The following is a 20,638-nucleotide window of genomic DNA, read 5'->3' as shown; positions in this document are numbered from 1 at the left end:
AGTGTACCATTAAAAACCGTATACAACCGGAAATGATGCAAAACGTACACAACCTGATGCTACGGTTGGCATACGGTTTACAATACGGTTCGATACAGTTTTTTAAACCAAACCGGATACGGCAACCGTATTGCAAAAACGAGGTGTGAATGCAGCCTTATACACATTTTTTTGTGACCGTGTGTGCCAAAAAATTGCACCAAAATTTTGATGCAACATTTCGGATTAAAGTAAGCCAACAAATTTGGAGTAAAGTGAGATAACTTATACATTCATTTAAAGGGTACCTGTCATGAGTAATTAAAATTAAAGGGGTATACCAGGCCAAAATTTTTTTTATATATCAACTGGCTCCGGAAAGTTAAACAGATTTGTAAATTACTTCTATAAAAAAATCTTAATCCTTCCAATACTTATTAGCTTCTGAAGTTGAGTTGTTGTTTTCTGTCTAATTGCTCTCTGATGACTCACGTCCCGGGGATATTCTCCCATCATGCACAGCTCCCGGGACGTGACATCATCATTGAGCAGTTAGACAGAAAACGTCAGACGCTAATAACTATTGGAAGGATTAAGATTTTTTAATAGAAGTAATTTACAAAAAAAAAAGTTTTTGCCTGGAATACCCCTTTAATGTTATAGATGAGCCTATTTGAATTACCTTTCTAATATACTTCTTAATAACATTTTGTAACTATTAAATTTATTAATAGGTATATCAAAGGGAAGGACAGGCGTCCTGCACTCACCGCATAAGACCTGGTTATCCAGCTCCCATCTCGGGCTGCTTCACCGGCAGGCATCCTAAGAAGGCGTGGGGCGCTCAGAAGAGACTGCCGGCGGTTTCTCGCATAGGAATGCGCTCCATCCGGCCGGAGGTGACTGCCGGCGTTTCACGCATAGGAATGCGCTCCATCCGGCCGGAGGTGACTGGCAGCGTTTCACGCATAGGAATGAGCTCCATCCGGCCGGAGGCGACTGCCAGCGTTTCATGCATAGGAATGCGCTTCATCCAGCCGGAGGCCGGCAGTCGCCTCTGAGCGCCCCACGCTGTCTTAGGATTCCTACCGGTGAAGCAGCCCAAGATGGGAGCTGGATAACCAGGTCTTACGCGGTGAGTGCAGGACGCCTGTCCGTCCCTTTGATATAACTATTACTGATTACTGTCTGCATTGTCCTAGCACCACCGCTACTGGAGTAACTAGTTACCTTACCTGGTGTGTGTGTGTTAAATCCATCTTGAAGAGTTGCAAGTTAAAAGGTACCGGTGCCACTATTGTTTTCTTTAAGTGTTTGATAAAATGTATTAAGATCATAACAGGTACTCTTTAAATTTAAGTTAGACCACCTAAAGATGCGACTGATGTATCAAACATCCTGAGCCTTAGTGATAATCTCTGATGTGTTCCTAAACTGTTTAATCATTGTAACTCTTAGATAGTATGAGTAAATGTTATTTGCATTATTACGTACCTCTATCTGACAAAGGGATTTAAATACAGAGAGATCATATGGCAGTAAATGCTCTTGGATGTTACTTGTTCCTACTGGACCTCGAGTGCCACTGATCTGAGAGAAAACATGAAAAATCAACTCTTAAAAACATATGTTGCTTATTACAAGAAAGTGAAAAGAGCGGATCCCAATACAGGATTTTACTGTAGAATATGAGCAAATAAAAAAGACACACACAACAGACTCACATAACACACAGTATAATTCTTCTCATATTCTTTACCTTCAAATACTTGAGTCTACAAGTAAAGTCAAGTATATGTCCCAGATCAGTTTTGGCATCCCCATTGATGCACGTTGGCTTGGCATGCCGAAGTAGCTGTGTTATTGCATATAGCTGAAGAGGCCTCATATGGAATACTTCTCCTGCTACAAGTAACTGTTCACCTAGAAGAAAGATAAAACTCAACGTAAACTTTTTTCCAACCACAACTACAGTAATCTTGGACTATTTATCCGTCTCCGTTAGCTCCTTCACTGGTTTGACTACAACACGGCCTCTTCTGCAAACTCATAGCACCAGAGGTGAACTATTTGGAATATTGTAATTTCATAGCCAAAAGTAGAGATTTTTTTCTTCCCATTTTAGAATATTGTAAGTATAAAAAAATATCTATCTATATCTACATTTTTAAAAACACTGGAATACTCCTTTAGAATGGCTGTCCGGTCTTACATAAATAAAGTTGACTAATCGCAAAAGGAGAAGTTATGCAACATTTGCAAACTGATTTCTCCTGTTCTTCCTGAATAGAAATCGTATTCCTGTTTACAACCAAAGCTTAGTGTTAATAGTAATAATAGTTATATCTATATGTGACAAGAACATTCTTACTTAAAGGGGTACGCTGCTGCTCAGCGTTGGGAACAAACTGTCCCAAGCGCTGGAGCCAGGAGCCTGTGACGTCATAGCCCCGCCCCCTCATTACGTCACGCTTCGCCCCCTCAATGCAAGACTATGGGAGGGGGTATGATGGCTGTAACGCCCCCTCCCCTAGACTTGCATTGAGGGGGCAGGGCTTGACACCATGAGGGGCGGGGCTATCACATCACGAACTCCCGGTGCCGGCTCCAGCGTTCGGAACAGTTTGTTCCAAACGCTGAGCAGCGGAGTACCCCTTTAATGACAGGAAAAAGAAATCAGAAAATGTATAAATTTAATATAGCACAAAGTATATTTAAAAAAAAAAACTACGAAACTTTAATTATAAAATGATGAAACTTTATTTACAAACAACTGGAAAAACATGTTAAAATACAGCTCCGGTTTAGAGGTCCTCTACAAAAAAAAAAAAAAAAAAAAAAAAAAAAGCTTAGAGAAGAGTAGAGCAATAATGATTCCAATATATTTTAAATGAAAAAAAATAAATAAAAAAAAGCAGGAAAGTTATACAGAATTAGAATTCCTGTATGGGTATATGGTTTGTTGGTGAACTCTTGGGGTCAGTGTGGAGAATTTGGTATTATCTTTTCTGCTCTGTGCTTTTTGCTATTAATGTCAGTACATTATATATATATATATATATATATATACACACACACACATACATACACATACATATATACCGTATATACTCGAGTATAAGTCGACCCGAATATAAGCCGAGGCCCCTAATTTTACCCCCAAAACCCAGGAAAAGTTATTGACTCGACTATAAGCCTAGGGTGGGAAATACATCATCCCCCCCCCTGGCATCATCCAAACCCTTATCATCATCCCCCCCCCCCCCCTCCATCATCACCCCCTGTCAATCCCTTCATCAGTGGTCTTCAACCTGCGGACCTCCAGATGTTGCAAAACTATAACTCCCAGCATGCCCGGACAGCCATCGGCTGTCCGGGCATGCTGGGAGATGTAGTTTTGAAACCTCTGGAGGTCCGCAGATTGAAGACCACTGCGGCCTTCGTCATGATCCAGACCCCGTCATTATCCCCCCCCTTCATCATCACCGCCTGTCAATCCCTTCATCGGTGGTCTTCAACCTGCGGACCTCCAGAGGTTTCAAAACTACAACTCCCAGCATGTCCGGACAGCCGATGGCTGTCCGGGCATGCTGGGAGTTGTAGTTTTGCAACCTCTGGAGTTCCGCAGGTTGAAGACCACTGAGAAGGGATTGACAGGCGGAGTTCACTCGAGTATAAGCCGAGGGGGGCGTTTTCAGCACGAAAAATCGTGCTGAAAAACTCGGCTTATACTCGAGTATATACGGTATTACAAAAAAAATACCCAGGATCATTTTTATCGGAAAAGATTTTTCTCAAACACAAAAGATCTGGCTAGTGGTGGTTTGATGGGAGGTGAGAAGCCGGTCTAGCCTTGATCAGTTAATTGTGGTAGCTTTAAAGGGGTATTCCCAACTGGACATTTATGTCATATTCACAGGATATGCCAAAAAGGTCTCATAGGCAAAGGTCTCAGAGGTGGAAGTTCCATCTATTTCGAGATTGGGGGCCCCCTCTAGCTTGGTTGCAGCCACCATAGGTGGTCAATAGAGAAGATTGTTTTACGTACATGGTGAAACTCTTACAGAAGTTAAAGGGGTTACCAAGGAAACGAAAAAACATAATTTCTTTCACAGTCCGCTCCCAGTCTGTCTCCAGGTTGGGTGTGGTTTTGCAAGTCAGTTCCATTGAAGTGAATGGAGCCAAGTGGAGACAAACAGGGAGCGGTCTTTGAAAGAAAATGGGTCAGTTTTTAGATTCCTGGATAACCCCTTTAAAAGGGGTAGTGCGCTGCCCTGCAGTTCGGAGTTCCACTCACAGCATCCGGAAGGTCATTACTCCGAACGCTGTGTGCGGGCTTCCGTGTTCGCGGCCACTGGGCGTGACGTCACGCCTGGCCCCTTCGTGACGTCTCTCCCGCCCCCTCGTGATGTCACGCCCGCCCCCTCTACCAAAATCTATGGGAAGGGGGAGTGACAGCGGTCGCGCCCCCTTCCCATAGACTTTCGTTGTGGGGGCGGGCGAGATGTCATGAGGGGGCAGGCGAGACGTCACGAAGGAGCCGGGCGTGACGTCACGCCCAGTGGCCGCGAACACGGAAGCCCGCACACAGCGTTCGGAGTAATGACCTTCCGGATGCTGTGAGCGGAGCTCCGAACTGCAGGGCAGCGCACAACCCCTTTAATAATAGGTGTATACAGTTTAGCACCACAAGCCGTTCTGTATTGATAACTTGGGAGTTATGGAAACTATGCAGTTATGGAAATCCTATGCAGTCTGTGCAACTCCCATAGGAAGATAAACAACTGCCTTGGCTGTTTTCTGCTTTCTGACCACCTACAAGCGTCTGAAACCAGTCCTGAGGAGACCTCAATCTTGAAACAGGTCCCAGAGGAGGTGAACTGGCATCTATCAGCCATTTAAGGCATATTCTTCGGATATGCTATACTTGTGCAGATGGGAATACACCTTTAGGGTAGGTTCACACATAACGGATCCACGGCGTATTTTACACTGCAGATCCGCCGGTGACCCAACATATTGTGCCTCCTGCTGAAAGCAGGCCAGGGGGCAGGGCGAGCAGGAAAGGGGGCGGACGGGTGGGTCCGGCAACAGCAGGAAGCACAATATGAGTTGGGTCACCAGCGGATCCGCAATGTAAAATACGCTGCGGATCCATTACGTGTGACCCTACCGTTAGGGTGAATTCTCCCGCACTGTATCCTGCTCATATTTGATACACAGGATTTGAGGCTTCAGATTTTGATGCTGCAGAGTTCCATGTAAACTAAATGACTGAACAAACTGCTTCAAATCTGCACAGAATACTGCACGTGTGAATAGGCTCTTAATCTTATAGGCACGTCATGAGAGAAAGAAGCAAAGAAACATTATTAGTTTGCGGGAAGTATTTAATAATAAATAATACAAAATAATACAGAGGTACAGGCTTTCCACAAACCTCAGTACTCAAACTACGTATAATAAAACAAAAAGATCTTTGTGTCACATTTGTTCATTTATAGGTCTGAAAAATATCCTCATCTTATCAGCTCAATGAATAAAATTACCATTATGGAAAAGCTCCTCAGCCAGAACAGCTGCAATTCCATGGATTTCCTGCAAACACAAATGATCCTTTATTATAGACAAAGCACAAGACATCCACGAGACATCCACGAGACATCCACGAGACATCCAGACGGGTCATACAGTCAGGCATTAGCTCTACACATTCAGTCAATGGACATAGGTTATCCTCTAGAGACATCCACCCTCCCCAGTAGAGAGAGCAGACAAGTATGTTGATTATGTCTATGAAGCATAACACAAACTACAGCAATAAGGTGCAACAATATTACAATATAGTATCTTTAATGCGGAGAAACCAGTTAAAAAACATTTTGGATTGTGTCAGGTAAAATAGAAAGGAATTAAAAAATAAAATAAATAAAAAGCCTCTTGGCAAAACCAATACCATGGTATGCCTAGAGCAGTGTTTCCCAACTGGGATGCCTCCAGCTGTTGCAAAACTACAACTCCCAGCATGCCCGGACAGCCTTTGGCTGTCCGGGCATGCTGGGAGTTGTAGTTTTGCAACAGCTGGAGGTACCCCACGGTTGGGAAACACTGGCCTAGAGAATTTATTAGTTAAAAGGGTACTCCGCCCCTAGACATCTTATCCCCTATCCAAAAGGATAGGGGATAAGATGTCAGTTCGCCGGGGTCCTGCTGCTGAGGACCCCCTGGATCTACCATGCAGCACCCACCTGTAGCGGCTTCCGGAACCGCTGGAGGTCCTCGGGCTGAGACCATCTTGACCACCGGGACGGAAGATCGTGATATCACGACTCCGCCCCCGTGTTGTCACACCCCGCATCTCAATGCAAGTCTATGGGAGGGGGCGTGACAGCCTCCCATAGACTTGCATTGAGGGGCAGGGTGTGAAGTCACACGGGGGCGGAGTCGTGACGTCACGATCTTCCGGTCGAGATGGACTGAGCCTGAGGACCTCCAGCGGTTCCAGAAGCCGCTACAGGTAGGTGCTGCATGGTAGATCCAGAGGGTCCCCAGCCGCGGGACCCCAGCGATCTGACATCTTATCCCCTATCCTTTGGATAGGGGATAAGATGTCTAGGGGCAGAGTACCCCTTTAAAGGAGTACTCCGGTGGAAAGTGTATTTATTTTTTTTAATTAACTGAAGCCAGAAAGTTAAACAGATTTGTAAATTACTTCTATTAAAAAAAACGTTACCTTTCCAGTACTTTTTAGCAGCTGTATGCTACAGAGGAAATTCTTTACTTTTTGAATTTCTTTTTTGTCTTGTCCACAGTGCTCTCTGCTGACACCTGATGCCAATATGAGGAACTGTCCAGAGCAGTATAGGTTTGCTATGGGGATTTTTTCCTGCTCTGGACAGTTCCTGATACGGGCATCAGGTGTCAGCAGAGAGCACTGTGGACAAGACAAAAAAAAGACATTTAAAAAGAAAAAAATTTCCTCTGTAGCATACAGCTGCTAAAAAGTACTGAAAGGATCAAGATTTTTTAATGGAAGTAATTTACAAATCTGTTTAACTTTCTGGCTTCAGTTCATAAAAAAAAAAAAAAAAAAAAAACATTTCCACCGGAGTACCTCTTTAAAGGGGTACTCCTCATAGCAAATCTTTCCTGCTCTGGACAGTTCCTGACATGACAGCAGAGAGCACTGTGGTCAGAATGGAAAGAACTACACAACTTCCTGTGGAGCATAAAGCAGCTGATAAGTACTGGAAGGGTAAAGATTTTGTTTTTGAAACAATTTACAAATCTTTCGAACTTTCTGGCACCAGTTTATTTGAAAACATTTTTTTTCTCTGCTGCAGCTCCTTCACAGTATTTTTCAGACAGCGATGCTTCAGACTACCTGATGTACAAGGGGCCACAACATAGAACTATTTACTTGAATGGGACATCATTGCCCCCCAACACTGTGAAGGAGCTGCAGCACTTAAAGGGGTACTCTGGCGGAAAATCAAATCAACTGGTGCCATAAAGTTATACAGAATTGTGTGCATCCCCCCCCCGAGCTGCAGACTGTGATGAGATCATAAGACAGCGAGGGACGCGTTCAATGCATGTATGGCAGGACTTACAGATGGGCTGCACATGTCCATAGGGGGCTGTCTTGTCAAGCAAGAAAATAAGTTAAAGGGGTACTCTGATGAAAAACTTTTTTTTTTATTTTAAATCAACTGGTGCCAGAAAGTTAAACAGGTTTGTAAATTTCTTCCATTAAAAAATATTAATCCTTCCTGTACTTATTAGCTGCTGAATACTACAGTGGAAATTCTTTTCCGTTTGAAACACAGTCCATTTTAGGAACTGCCAGCGTAAAAGGAAATTCCAATAGCAAACATATGCTGTTAAAATGGACTGTTCCTAAAATGGACAGAGATGTCAGCAGAGAGCACTGTGCTCATGATGTCAGCAGACAGCTCTGTGTTTCAAAAAGAAAATAATTTCCGCTGTAGTATTCAGCAGCTAATAAGTACAGGAAGAATTAAGATTTTTTATTAGAAGTAATTTACAAATCTGTTTAACTTTCTGGCACCAGTTGATTTAAAAAAAAAGTTTTTCACCGGAGTACCCCTATAAGCCCTGTGATCAGCTGTTTTCTTAAGCTGCACAGGTTCCCGGGAAAGTCTTTAGACGACAGAAATATATTGTGCAGAGGAATGCTGAAGATGTGGGGTGGGGACGATGAAAATACAAAATAGGGGACAATCCACCCCTGACACATAATGCAAATAAATGTACAAGATACATAACTTGCCATGATAGGCACAATACTAAAGTATAAAATTTAAAATAAATAAATAAAAAATAAAAAATGGAATATCCATTTAATTTAGCCAAATAAGCATGTCCTCCTCCTCAGCCTAGAATGGGGATTTTAGGGTCAGGCCCCACAACTATTACTTTAATAACGTGTCTCAATTATGGGACAAAAAGCTAAAAAGTGGTTGTCATTGTAAAAGTAATTAAAAAATAAAGTCCTCTGCTGAACCCCACATACACGGGGATCACTATGCCCGGCTAAGGACTATCACCCTCATCCTCAGAGCTGGTGGAGGGCCCAAATGATAAGACACATTTTAGTCCAGTCTGTCTATGCATTGTCAGAGAACTAATATTAAAATAACAGAGCTTGTTTCGGAGCCTTATGAGCGCAGGCTACACACTGACCAGCTGGGAGTAACTTACTAAACTTACATATAAATGAAAGTGCAGGAAATGTGATAAAGCATTAGGGGCAGTGACAGGAAACTTTGCGAGCAGAGTCTGCAGGTAGACCTCCAGATCCTTCTGCCTTTTTTCCACCAAGCTTTTGGAGTTCTTTCCGATCATCTTTTTTGGAGGCAACAAATTCCGCTCTATTTTGTTCTCTGCCGTAAGCTAAAAACCGAAAGAAAGTCAGTATTAATGCACAAATCACACAAAAAACTATGACAACTATAAGAATTTTTATAAAGAGTATAAAAGGGGTAAAATTTATGTACCGTATATACTCGAGTATAAGCCGACCCGAATATAAGCCGAGGCCAATAATTTCACCCCAAAAACACAGGAAAAGTTATTGACTCGACTATAAGCCTAGGGTGGGAAATACATCATCACCCCCCCCATGTCATCATCCAAACCCCGTCATCATCCCCACCCTTCATCATCACCGCCTGTCAATCCCTTCATCAGTGGTCTTCAACCTGCGGACCTCCAGAAGTTGCAAAACTACAACTCCCAGCATGCCTGGTCAGCCATTGGCTGTCCGGGCATGCTGGGAGTTGTAGTTTTGAAACCTCTGGAGGTCCGCAGAATGAAGACCACTGCGGCCTTCGTCATCATCCAAACCCCCCCTTTAGTTTTCTACTCGCCTCCCCTCGGTGGGAAGGAAGGGAGAGCTGGTCTGGGCCATCTATGCTGCAGGGACCATTTTCACCTGGGAGGCCCTCTTCTCCGCGCTCCGGGCCCGGACTAGTGACGTTGTCTTGACGACGACGCACAGGGACGTTCATGCGCGTCCCTGTGTGTCGTTGTCAAGGCAACATCACTAGTCCGGGGCAGGCCCGGAGAAAAGAGGGCCCCCCTGGTGAAAATGTACAGCCCAGAATGAATAACCCTCCCCACCGGACGGTCCCTGCAACATAGATGGCCCGGACCAGCTCTCCCTTCCTTCCCACCGAGGGGAGGTGAGTAGAAAACTAAAAGGGGGGTCTGGATGATGACGAAGGCCGCAGTGGTCTTCAACCTGCGGACCTCCAGATGTTTCAAAACTACAACTCCCAGCATGCCCGGACAGCCGATGGCTGTCCGGGCATGCTGGGAGTTGTAGTTTTGCAACATCTGGAGGTCCGCAGGTTGAAGACCACAGAGAAGGGATTGACAGGTGGAGAGTTCACTCGAGTATAAGCCGAGGAGGGCGTTTTCAGCACCAAAAATCATGCTGTAAAAGTCAGCTTATACTCGAGTATATACAGTAACAACTATGAGAATTTTTATAAAGAGTCTAAAAAGGGTAGATTTTATGTATTTGGTGTTTTGTGTGTTGGTATTCTACTGTAAATACACAGCAATATTTCCTATTTTTGGACAGCTTTCTAAATGGTATATTGAACTTGTCTGAAATGTATCAGTCCATCTCTAAAACTGACCCGAGACTAGAGATTATTCCTGGGGACTGGGAAACTAGGTGGACAGTAAATAGGTTAAGTCACTTTCTCAAAAAGACCTAAAACATTTACTAAAATTCATGATAGAAAACTAGTGTTAATTATAGCAAAAATCTACTCTAGTTTGTAGTCTGCAGTCATTTAGGCAAATATACAACAAATTTATTAAAAGAGGACCTGTGGGAAATCTAATAAAATTGAGATGTTACTGTCATTAAATAGCTTAGAATGCCCTGATCACGCACCTTTTTACAGTTTCTTGATACACCCTTCTGTTCCCAAGATATAAGGGTTTATAGTTTGTCTGACAATTCAAAGAATCAGTCAGATGGGCGTGAACTTAAAGGAGTACTCTGCTGAAAAATAACTTATCCCCTATACACAGGATAGGGGATAAGTAGATGATCACAGGGGTCTGACTGCTGGGGGTCCATGTGATCACCGGGACTGGACCCAAGCGCTTAAAGTGAGGAGCGCGTGTCATTACCGGTAGACAGCATGAGCTCCATTCATTTCTAAGGGAGCGCCGATGATTCCCGGGAGCTGTACTTGGGTCTTTTCGGCGCTCCCAGAGAAATGAATTGAGTGCGTGCAGGCTGCAGCACGCGCTCCCCACCGAGTGTCGGGTCCCGTCCCAGTGATCGCGGGGGGGCCCAGCAGTCGGACTCCCAACGATCACCTGTGGATAGGGGATAAATTATTTTTCGCCAGAGATCTCCTTTTATTTCAATAATGGGAGTGTCTATCAGGTAATGGGCGGGGCTTTACAGGCGAGTTCAGATTACTATGGCACCATGATTATGGGAGGGTTACAATTTGGTACAAGCAGCATAAATCAATCAGCCCTCCCTGTCAGGTGTCAATTGGTGAAGGTTGTATGATGGTGGGAGAAATGTTTTCTTGGCACACCCTGGGTCCACATGGGTCCAATATTTATGTGAATTACTGTATTAAACAATCATGACAAACACTGACAATTCCTAAAGGTCTAGGAAAGAAAAAAAAATCGAAGGAAAAAAAAAAAAAAAAAAGGAATGAGAACGGCGCCTCGTGTGTTACCCTTGATAAATGAGGCATAAAATGGTGTGTGAGACCCACGAGTCTTATAGGTGGCTGCTCACCTAAGAAAATAAATAATTGCGCATATCACCCCATGCAAGGGGTACTCACTGATGTCAAAGAAGCTGCTGAGCCGGAGGTCACCGGAAACAAGTAGCCACATGTCCTGAAGAAATCACCATGGAAAGGATAAAGAGGACCTGTAGAATCCAGCCACTTTTGAGCGCAGGGCCCCCCCCCCCCTCTTTCTCCGATTAGGTATACAGTGACCCCCCGACCTACGATGGCCCCGACATACGATCATTTCAACATACGATGGATTCTCAGAGGCCATCGCATGTTGAAGGCAGCATTAACATACGATGCTTTTTTTATGTCGAGGCCATCGCATAAATGGCTATCCGGCAGCACAGTGCTTCAGCTGCCACCGGATAGCCGTTTACGGTGCCCCGTGTGGTCCGCTGACGATCACTTACCTGTCCTCGGGGCTCCGGCGCATCCTCTTCGGGATCCTCTGCATCGTCGGCACTCTCCATCGTCGTCATGACGTCGCTGCGCACGCCGTCCTGTCATCCAATAGGAGCGGCGTGCGTAGCGACGTGATGTCGGCGACGGAGAGCGAGGATACCGGGGAAGCAGAGGCCTTGCCGGAGCCTCGGGGACGCGGCGACAGCGATGGACGGCAACATCCCGGGCAGCGGTGACGAGCGGTGACAGTCCGGAGCGGCGGGCACACTTGAGTATAACCTCCAATACCAGTGGTCTTCAACCTGCAGACCTCCAGATGTTGCAAAACTACAACTCCGGGCATGCTGGGTGTTGTAGTTTTGCAACATCTGGAGGTTCGCAGGTTGTAGATCACTGTCCTATACTTTACATTGCACGGATCCCTCAACATGTTGAGTGACCACTGTACCTGATCTGAGGAAGAGGGGGGCCTCCCCTCAAAACACGTCATCTGTCTTTTATCCATGTTGTACCAATAAACAATCGTGTTTATGAAAACCTAAGGTTTCCTTTGACCTTATTCCACCATCTGATGACAAAGCTGGCAGCGCCTGGATTCTACAGGTCCTCTTTATCCTTTCCATATTAATTCCTAAGGTCTGCACTCAAGGATCAAACCCTAACAGGGGCTCAGTTAAAAGGGGTTCAATGGAGGAAAAAAAAAGTTTTTAAGGCAACTGGTGACAGAAAGTTATAGAGTGAATGATTTCTATTTAAAAAAAAAAAAAAAAAAAAAAAAAAAAAAACGTACTCCTGTATAAACTTTCTGGTACCAATTGATGGAAACTATTTTCTTTTTCCGGAGTACCCCTTTAAGAATATAGTCACCGTACTCACCTTTTCATGAAGATCATAGAAGTCACTGTATCTATGCTTTACAGTCCAGTTATATCTACCAGTATGAACTTCAATGATATATACCTAGAATAAAAGATAGATAAAAAATAAATGTGAAAAAAAAAAAAAAACAGGTCACAAATAATTATCGTCTCACTATAAGTTTTGAATTAGGGCGCAACAAAACTAAAGCATCAGGTTCTCATTGTGACTACAAAATCAGTATTGGAGGACTAGTTTTGGTCCCTGTCTTCAATGCATTTAGTGGTTCATGCATAGGACTATAATATTACTATGAGGCCATATCTCCCAGCAAAAGTGGCCATGGACAGCTTCTTCCAGGCACAGGAAGTACCGTATATACTCGAGTATAAGCCGACCCGAATATAAGCCGAGGCCCCTAATTTCACCCTGAAAACCCAGGAAAAGTTATTGACTCGACTATAAGCCTAGGGTGGGAAATACATCATCCCCCCCATGTAATCATCACCCCCCTCCCTTCATCATCACCGCCTGTCCATCAGTGGTCTTCAACCTGCAGACCTCCAGATGTTGCAAAACTACAACTCCCAGCATGCCCAGACAGCCATCGGCTGTCTGGGAATGCTGGGAGTTGTAGTTTTGAAACATCTGGAGGTCCACAGGTTGAAGACCACTGCAGCCTTTGTCATCATCCAGACCCCTCTTTATTTTTCTACTCACCTCCCCTCGTTTTCTAGTCACCTCCCCACGACGACGCACAGGGACGTTCATGCGCAGGGACGCCCCTGTGTGTCGTCGTCAAGGCAACGTCACTAGTCCGGGGCAGGCCCGGAGTGCGGAGAAGAGGCCCCCCCGGTGAAAATGGACAGCCCGGAATGACTAACCATCCCCACCGGACGGTCCCTGCAGCATAGATGGCCCGGACCAGCTCACCCTTCCTTCCCACCGAAGGGAAGGTGAGTAGAAAACTAAAGGGGGGGTCTGGATGATGACGAAGGCCGCAGTGGTCTTCAACCTGCGGACCTCCAGATGTTTCAAAACTACAACTCCCAGCATGCCCGGACAGCCGATTGTTGTCTGGGCATGCTGGGAGTTGTAGTTTTGGAACATCTGGAGGTCCACAGGTTGAAGACCACTGATGAAGGGATTGACAGGCAGAGAGTTCACTCGAGTATAAGCCGAGGGGGGCGTTTTCAGCACGAAAAATCGTACTGAAAAACTCGGCTTATACTTGAGTATATACGGTACACAGCAGTGCGGGGGTAAGGTCTTTGAAGTGAAGGAGGGTGGGATGTAGTGGGACGTGTCACTGTCATTTGTAAGGACTCTTGATATGTTGTTCAGATATGTAAAAATTTTAGATAGCACCGGGGGTCAGACCTGTAATCTGTTGGTATCACAGGTAATGAGCGCGCTCTACTGGCTCGCCTACTGCCAAATGTGATTCATTTACTACATTAAAGTCTATGGGGAATGTGTCAGATTTAAATGATAGCATGGAGAGATTTGAATGCACTTCACCAGCTAATAACTTGCAATAGTGGCATATATCCATAACCAGATCAATGGTTTACATATATACAATATAAATATAATACCCCACAACAAAAATAGGACATGCACACAGCAGACAGTCTGCATAGCAAAAGCCGCACAAAATTGTGTAGGTTTTGGTACAAATTTTCCAGCTCTATTTGCTGGTGCAGATTATGTTGATATTGTGCAAAAAAACAAAAAAAAAAAAAAACATATGTAACTAAAGCAAAAATAGTCCCAATTTTCAGGGCCAGCATGGGGAGGCACAGAGCACTATGGGCGGTACAGGGCAGTACAGTTACTTTACCACGCTCAGTTCCATGCAGAGCACTTTTCTGATGAACAGGATTCGCACGGAACATCGCTGAGTGGGGTACAGTTGCCTCAGTAATTCTGCTGTGGATCTGCATCGTTGTTGCAGCAACTGTGAATTTATGGCAGATTCTGACTTCCCCACTGTAGTGTTTCTGCAGCACAAATTGACTTGCTAGGAATTTAAAGAGGCTCATCCAGTATTAGAAAAGCAGAAAAAATTTCTTCCAAAAACAGCGCCACTCTTGTTCTCCGGGTGTGTCCAGTATTGTAGCTCAATTTCATTACAGCGTACAGTGATCCCCCCCGACCTACGATGGCCCCAACATACGATAAATTCAACATACAATGGGCCTCTCAGAGGCCATCGCATGTTGAAGGCAGCATCAACATACAATGCTTTTGTATGTCGGGGCCATCGCATAAACGGCTATCCGGCAGCGCAGACTGCTTCAGCTGCCACCGGATAGCCGTTTACGGTGCCCCGTGTGGTCCGCTGACGATCACTTACCTGTCCTCGGGGCTCTGGCGCGTCCTCTTCAGGATCCCCTGCATCGTCGGCGCTCTCCATCGTCATCATCACGTCGCTGTGAACGCCGTCCCGTCATCCAATAGGAGCGGCGTGCGTAACGACGTGATGGCCACAACGGAGAGCGAGGATGCCGGGGAAGCAGAGGCCTTACCAGAGTGTTGGGGACACCTCGGGGACGCGGCGACATCCAGGGCAGCGGTGACGGTCCGAAGCGGCGGGGACACGTGAGTATAACTTCCAATACCAGTGGTCTTCAACCTGCGGACCTCCAGATGTTGCAAAACTACAACTCCCAGCATGCCCGGACAGCCAACGGCTGTCCGGGCATGCTGGGTGTTGTAGTTTTGCAACATCTGGAGGTCCGAAGGTTGTAGACCACTGTCCTATACTTTACATTGCCAAGATCCCTCAACATACGATGGTTTCAACAAACGATGGTCCATTTGGAACGGATTACCATCGTATGCTGAGGGACCACTGTACTTGTCAGATCCCACACAAAAAACAATTGTTATATGTTATTCAGTACCTCATCCTGATCATGTACATATCATTTTTATATCTCTATCATCCATATTTCAAATAAAAAATAGCACATTAAAGCTGCTCACTGTCTTTTTCATCTTCCCAGAGGGTGGAGGCATGCCCCTCACTTGTCTGCACTGTGCTGACTCCACTTTCTTCCTCATTCAGCTGACTCACTGCTAGGGAGCAAGCCTGACAGCCCTGCTCTGTAACCCTTTCCTCTCTGGTTTTATGTTGTACACACACACAATGTATTATGCCACCAAAGACAATCTGGTGAGTGTAGAACTTACATCTTCCTAAATAAGTACAAAGGTTTAGTGCTAAAAGTACAGTGGTTTTTATGCATACATTATCTATGTGTTGCTATGTCATTCATGTGTGTTATCCTTAGCCTCTTAAGGACCAAGGACGTTCTGGAACGTCCCCGCACCCTGGGCTTTAAGGACCAAGGACGTTCCAGAACGTCCTGGCGTTTCTCCGGTCTCTGCCGCGTGCCGGGCAGAGATCGGAATGGCATTCCTGCTGCAATCCATCAGCAGGCATGCCGTGCAAATGCTGAGGGGGGTCCCGGGACCCCCCCATGTCAATTCAGACATGCGATTTTCTCCTATTCAGGGCTAATCGGGTTGTGGTGACCCGATCACCCAGAAAATTGTGATGATCTGACCTGTCAGTGACAGCCCCGATCATCCTGAAGGGTAGGAGTGAAGTCGCAATGCTGCGATCTCCTCCTATCCCCTGCCATTGGTCAGAATTGATTCTGACCAATGGCAGAGCAGGACAGTGGGTTTTTACTGTCCAGGCATGCTTGGAGTTGTAGTTTTGCAACAGCTGGAGGAACTTTTGGTAGAACTCTGTTACAGCAGTGTTGCTGCATGCTGTGTTCCTCCTGTAGCCTTGTCAATCAGCCATCTCGTGTCCATGACCCTTGGACAAGCTAATGCTGTGGTGGGAGTCAGTGTCCCAGGAGGTATGGGGACCCCTAGTGGTGGAATTTTTGATGGCAGTTTTCTTTACAAAAAATTTGAAAATGTTTTAAAGAAGCATATTAGAAAAACTATTGTTTTGCCAAGATGTACAACATATAAAATGTTTTTATATCTGACAGCTCCCATTTAAAGTTAATGGAGCCAAGTTGTAATACCATACACAACCTGAGGACAGGGGTGGTGCAGTTTTTGAAAGAAATTAGGTCTGTTTTTCTATTACTGGATAATCCTTACAATAACCGTACAGCAGATCGTGTGCAGATTGTTTTATTATTATTTTTTTTACGCAGCATGTAGATGGGGAACTATACGAGTCCTAGGAGGGCCTCACCACTACATGGGGAGCTGTGGCAGGCAAAAAAAACATCCTGCACAGGGTGCCATCTTACCTAATGCTAAGCCTGTCCACATGGACAGTACTGTAATCCGCCACAGAGTCATCATGCACAACTGCAGAAATCACTGCACAGATACACCAGCACCCCTAAGGCCGGGTTCACACGGCAGAATTTCTGCACTGAATTCTGGATGAATTTATAGCCAATACACTTCAATGGGATTCCACTGTCCCATTCACACAGCAGAATTTCTGCTGCAGGAATTTCATTGAAGTGAATTGGTTATGAAATAATGCAGAATTTTCATCCAGAATTCCATGCAAAATTCAATCCAGCTTAAGGGTATGTTCACACTATAAAATCCTCACACAGAATTCTGACCAGGGATTCTGCAGCACTAATCTAGCATTGGGGTGAAGGGGCTTCTGCTGACCCATTCACACTGTGGAATTTTAGCGACAGTAAATTCCCCTGCAGACATTCACAATGGTGATGGCGCAGGTCCGTGCCAAAGGACTTCAATGGCGGCCTAACCAGGAGGAATCGACGCACTGTAATATCTTCAGGCAGAGATTTCGCAGTGTGAACATACCTTAAAGATGGCTTTACACTTAGGCCATGTTCACATGGCAGAAATGGCCAAAATCATAAAAAACTAAAAGCTAGCATTTAGTAATGATAAAAAACCAGAGCAATGAAGACAGGGAAATCTACAAGACTAGGCAGAAAGAGGCCAAGCAAGTTATAAGAACTTCTAAAGCACAGGCAGAAGAAAAACTAGCTCAGTCTGTGAAAAAAGGGGACAAGACATTCTTCAGATATATAAATGAAAAAAGGAAATTAAAACAAGGAATAACTAAATTAAAAACAAAGGAAGGAAGGTATGTAGAAGAGAATAAGGGGCTAGCCGACTGCCTTAATGAATACTTCTGTAGGAAAAGCACCTCTATTAGAGAGGAAAACTAAGGAATCGTTTGATGCATGTGTCTTTACAGAGGAAGAGGTTCTACATTTGCTGTTAGAGATGAGCAAAGTTATAGTGATTCGATTCGTCACAAACTTCTCGGCTCGGCAGTTTCTGCTTTCAGGTGCTCCGGTGGCTGGGAAAGGTGGATACAGTCCTAGGAGAGAGTCTCCACCCCACCGGAGCACCACGTTGCATATTCCTTGCTCACTATAGTATACACACAGGGCTTTCCGGCGGCAGCCCTATGTGTGTAGTGAGTTTTGGAGGCAGGGCCGTGTGCCGGCGTGACTGACGCGCGGCTCCACCTCCAAAACTCACTGCACACATAGGGCTGCCGCCGGAAAGCCCTGTGTGTATAGTGAGCAAGGAATACGCAGCGTATTTCCCGCTGCTGCCGTTAATTTTGTGCAGCATGAAATACGCTGCGTATACACCAGGTGGGAACGCACCCAAAAGCTGAACTAATTTATGCAGGCTAAAGTCAGCAACTGCCGAGCCGAGAAGTTTGTGACGAATCGAATTACTGTAAGTTTGCTCATCTCTATTTTGCTGTCTAAAGTGAAGACAAATAAGTCACAGGGGCCTGATGGGATACACCCAAAATTATTAAAAGAGTTTAGAGGTGGGCTAGCAAAACCGTTAACAGATTTATTTCACCAATCACTGGTAACAGGAGTCATCCCGGAAGATTGGAAAGTAGCAAATGTCGTGCCCATTCACAAGAAAGGTAGAAGGGAGGAATCAAGCAATTATAGGCCAGTAAGGTTGGGTTCACACCACTTTTGCAATATAGTTCCCGTATACGTTTTCAATTTTAAAACCGTACGGAACCGTATTAAAAACTGTATGCATTTACTCTCCATTGAAAACCATATGCCAAACGTCCGTTTTTTTTCCCGTACCCAAAACCACAGCCTACCACGGTTTGTGGTCCAGGTGAAAAACTGTATGGAAACCAAATACTTTTTTTTTTTTTTTTTTATAAACATGGGAGTCAATGGGAACCGTACAGAACCGTATGTGCGTACGATTCCATCCGGTTTTCACCATAACGGTTTTTGACTTTGCACAGTTTTCTCCTTGGAATTTCAATCAAAAAAGTCAAACTTCATTCATAATAGAGTGAAAAGTTAAAAAGGTATAAGTTTTATTTTTTCTTTGAGACGGATGCAACCGGACATCATTTTTCAATCCGTATATGGATTAAAATTTGTACACACGTTTTGATACAGTTTAGTCAGGTTTTGAGGCATCTGTTTTTAATCCAAAAACCTGATACGGGAACTGTATTGCAAAAACGTGGTGTGAACCCAACCTAAGTCTGACATGAATAGTGGGGAAATTAATGGAAACCCTACTAAAGGATAGGATTGTGGATCCTCTGAAATCCCATGGATTGCAAGATGAAAAACAACATGGGTTTACTTCAGGGAGATCATGTCAAACAAATCTTATTGATTTTTTGGACTGGGTGACCAAATTAATAGATGGCGGAGGGGCAGTAGACATTGCATATCTAGGCTTATGACTAGGGATCGACCGATTATCGGTATGGCCGATATTATCGGCCGATAATCACGGTTTTGGGCATTATCGGTATCGGCAATTATCTTGACGATAAGCCGATAATGCCCCGCCCCCCGCACCGCCCCCACCGCGACCGCCACCCCCTCGACCCGCCGCACTGCACCTCCGACCCACCGCACCGCGTCGCACCCCCCACCGTGATGCTAGGCGGTATACCGGTATGGATTTTTTCCCATACCGCTATACCGGTGGGGCCCCTCCCCCACCCTCCGCGTGAATAAAAAAATTAAACTTACCCGTAATGGGGGTGGTCCAGGCCATCCTTCCTTCATGCAGTGTCCAGGGGCGTTCCGGGTGGAGGGTGGTCCGGGCTGTCCTTCTTCTCCCACGGTCTTCTTCTCCACTCCGGGCAGGCTCCGGCCTAGTACGCTGCATAGATGCCGCTACGCCGTGACGTCAGGTGCATCGCTGCGTACGGGCGTCACTGCGCAGCGACGTCTATGCAGCGTACTAGGCCGGAGCCTGCCCGGAGTGGAGAAGAGGCCCGCCGGAGAAGGAGGACAGCCCGGACCGGACCACCCTCCACCCGGAACGCCCCCGGACACTACAGGAACAATGGATGGATGGCCCGGAGCACCCTGGCAGGTAGGGGAGAGAAGCGGGTGGTGGCAGCGGTCTATGGCCCCGCAAAAGCCACTGCAGATCATTGATTTAAAGCGCCCGCTTTAAATCAATGATCTGCAGCGGTGTCGCAGGGGGTTAAATAGCCGATAACTTATACCGGAATATCGGTATGTTATCGGCTATCGGCCCTAACCTGCACCGATTATCGGTATCGGCCCTAAAAACCGATATCGGTCGATCCCTACTTTTGACACATCAATAAACTACAGTCTTTGACCTTGGACTCCATATTGTTGAGTGGATTAGGCAGTGGCTGAGTAACAGACAACAGAGGGTTGTAGTCAATGGAGAATATTCAGAGCAAGATCTTGTCACCAGTGGGGACCTCAGGGATCTGTACTGGGACCAATTTTGTTTCATATCTTCATTAGTGATATTACAGAAGGTCTCGATGGTAAGGTATTTCATTTTGCTGATGACACAAAGATATGTAACAGGGTTGATGTTCCTGGAGGGATCCGCCAAATGGAAAAGGATTTAGGAAAACTAGAAGAATGGTCAGAACTAGGGATCGACCGATATCGGTTTTTAGGGCCGATACCGATAATCGGTGCAGGTTAGGGCCGATAGCCGATAACTTATACCGATATTCCGATATAACTTATCGGCTATTTAACCCCCTGCGACACCGCTGCAGATCATTGATTTAAAGCGGGCGCTTTAAATCAATGATC

General features: G+C 45.3%; 1 protein-coding gene across 5 annotated transcripts in view; it reads right to left on the bottom strand.

Moving 5' to 3' along the window:
• The window catches only part of NISCH (nischarin), an 85,104-nt gene that overhangs the window by 62,083 nt on the left and 2,383 nt on the right, over window positions 1–20,638 (bottom strand). For all 5 annotated transcript variants that reach the window (XR_008844891.1, XM_056524137.1, XM_056524138.1 and 2 more), the window contains exons 2-6: window positions 12,570–12,653; window positions 8,713–8,895; window positions 5,529–5,577; window positions 1,739–1,902; window positions 1,474–1,569 (exon numbers count right to left, since the gene is read on the bottom strand). Coding sequence is in view for 4 of the 5 variants with exons in the window: in XM_056524137.1 (XP_056380112.1) it covers window positions 1,474–1,569; window positions 1,739–1,902; window positions 5,529–5,577; window positions 8,713–8,895; window positions 12,570–12,653 (576 nt within the window). In the remaining variant the exon portion in view is untranslated. The remainder of the gene's footprint in view (window positions 1–1,473; window positions 1,570–1,738; window positions 1,903–5,528; window positions 5,578–8,712; window positions 8,896–12,569; window positions 12,654–20,638) is intronic.

This window comes from Hyla sarda, chromosome 6, assembly GCF_029499605.1.
Source record: "Hyla sarda isolate aHylSar1 chromosome 6, aHylSar1.hap1, whole genome shotgun sequence".
Taxonomy (NCBI): Eukaryota; Metazoa; Chordata; class Amphibia; order Anura; family Hylidae; genus Hyla; species Hyla sarda.
This window is presented reverse-complemented; position numbering and strand designations above follow the sequence as displayed.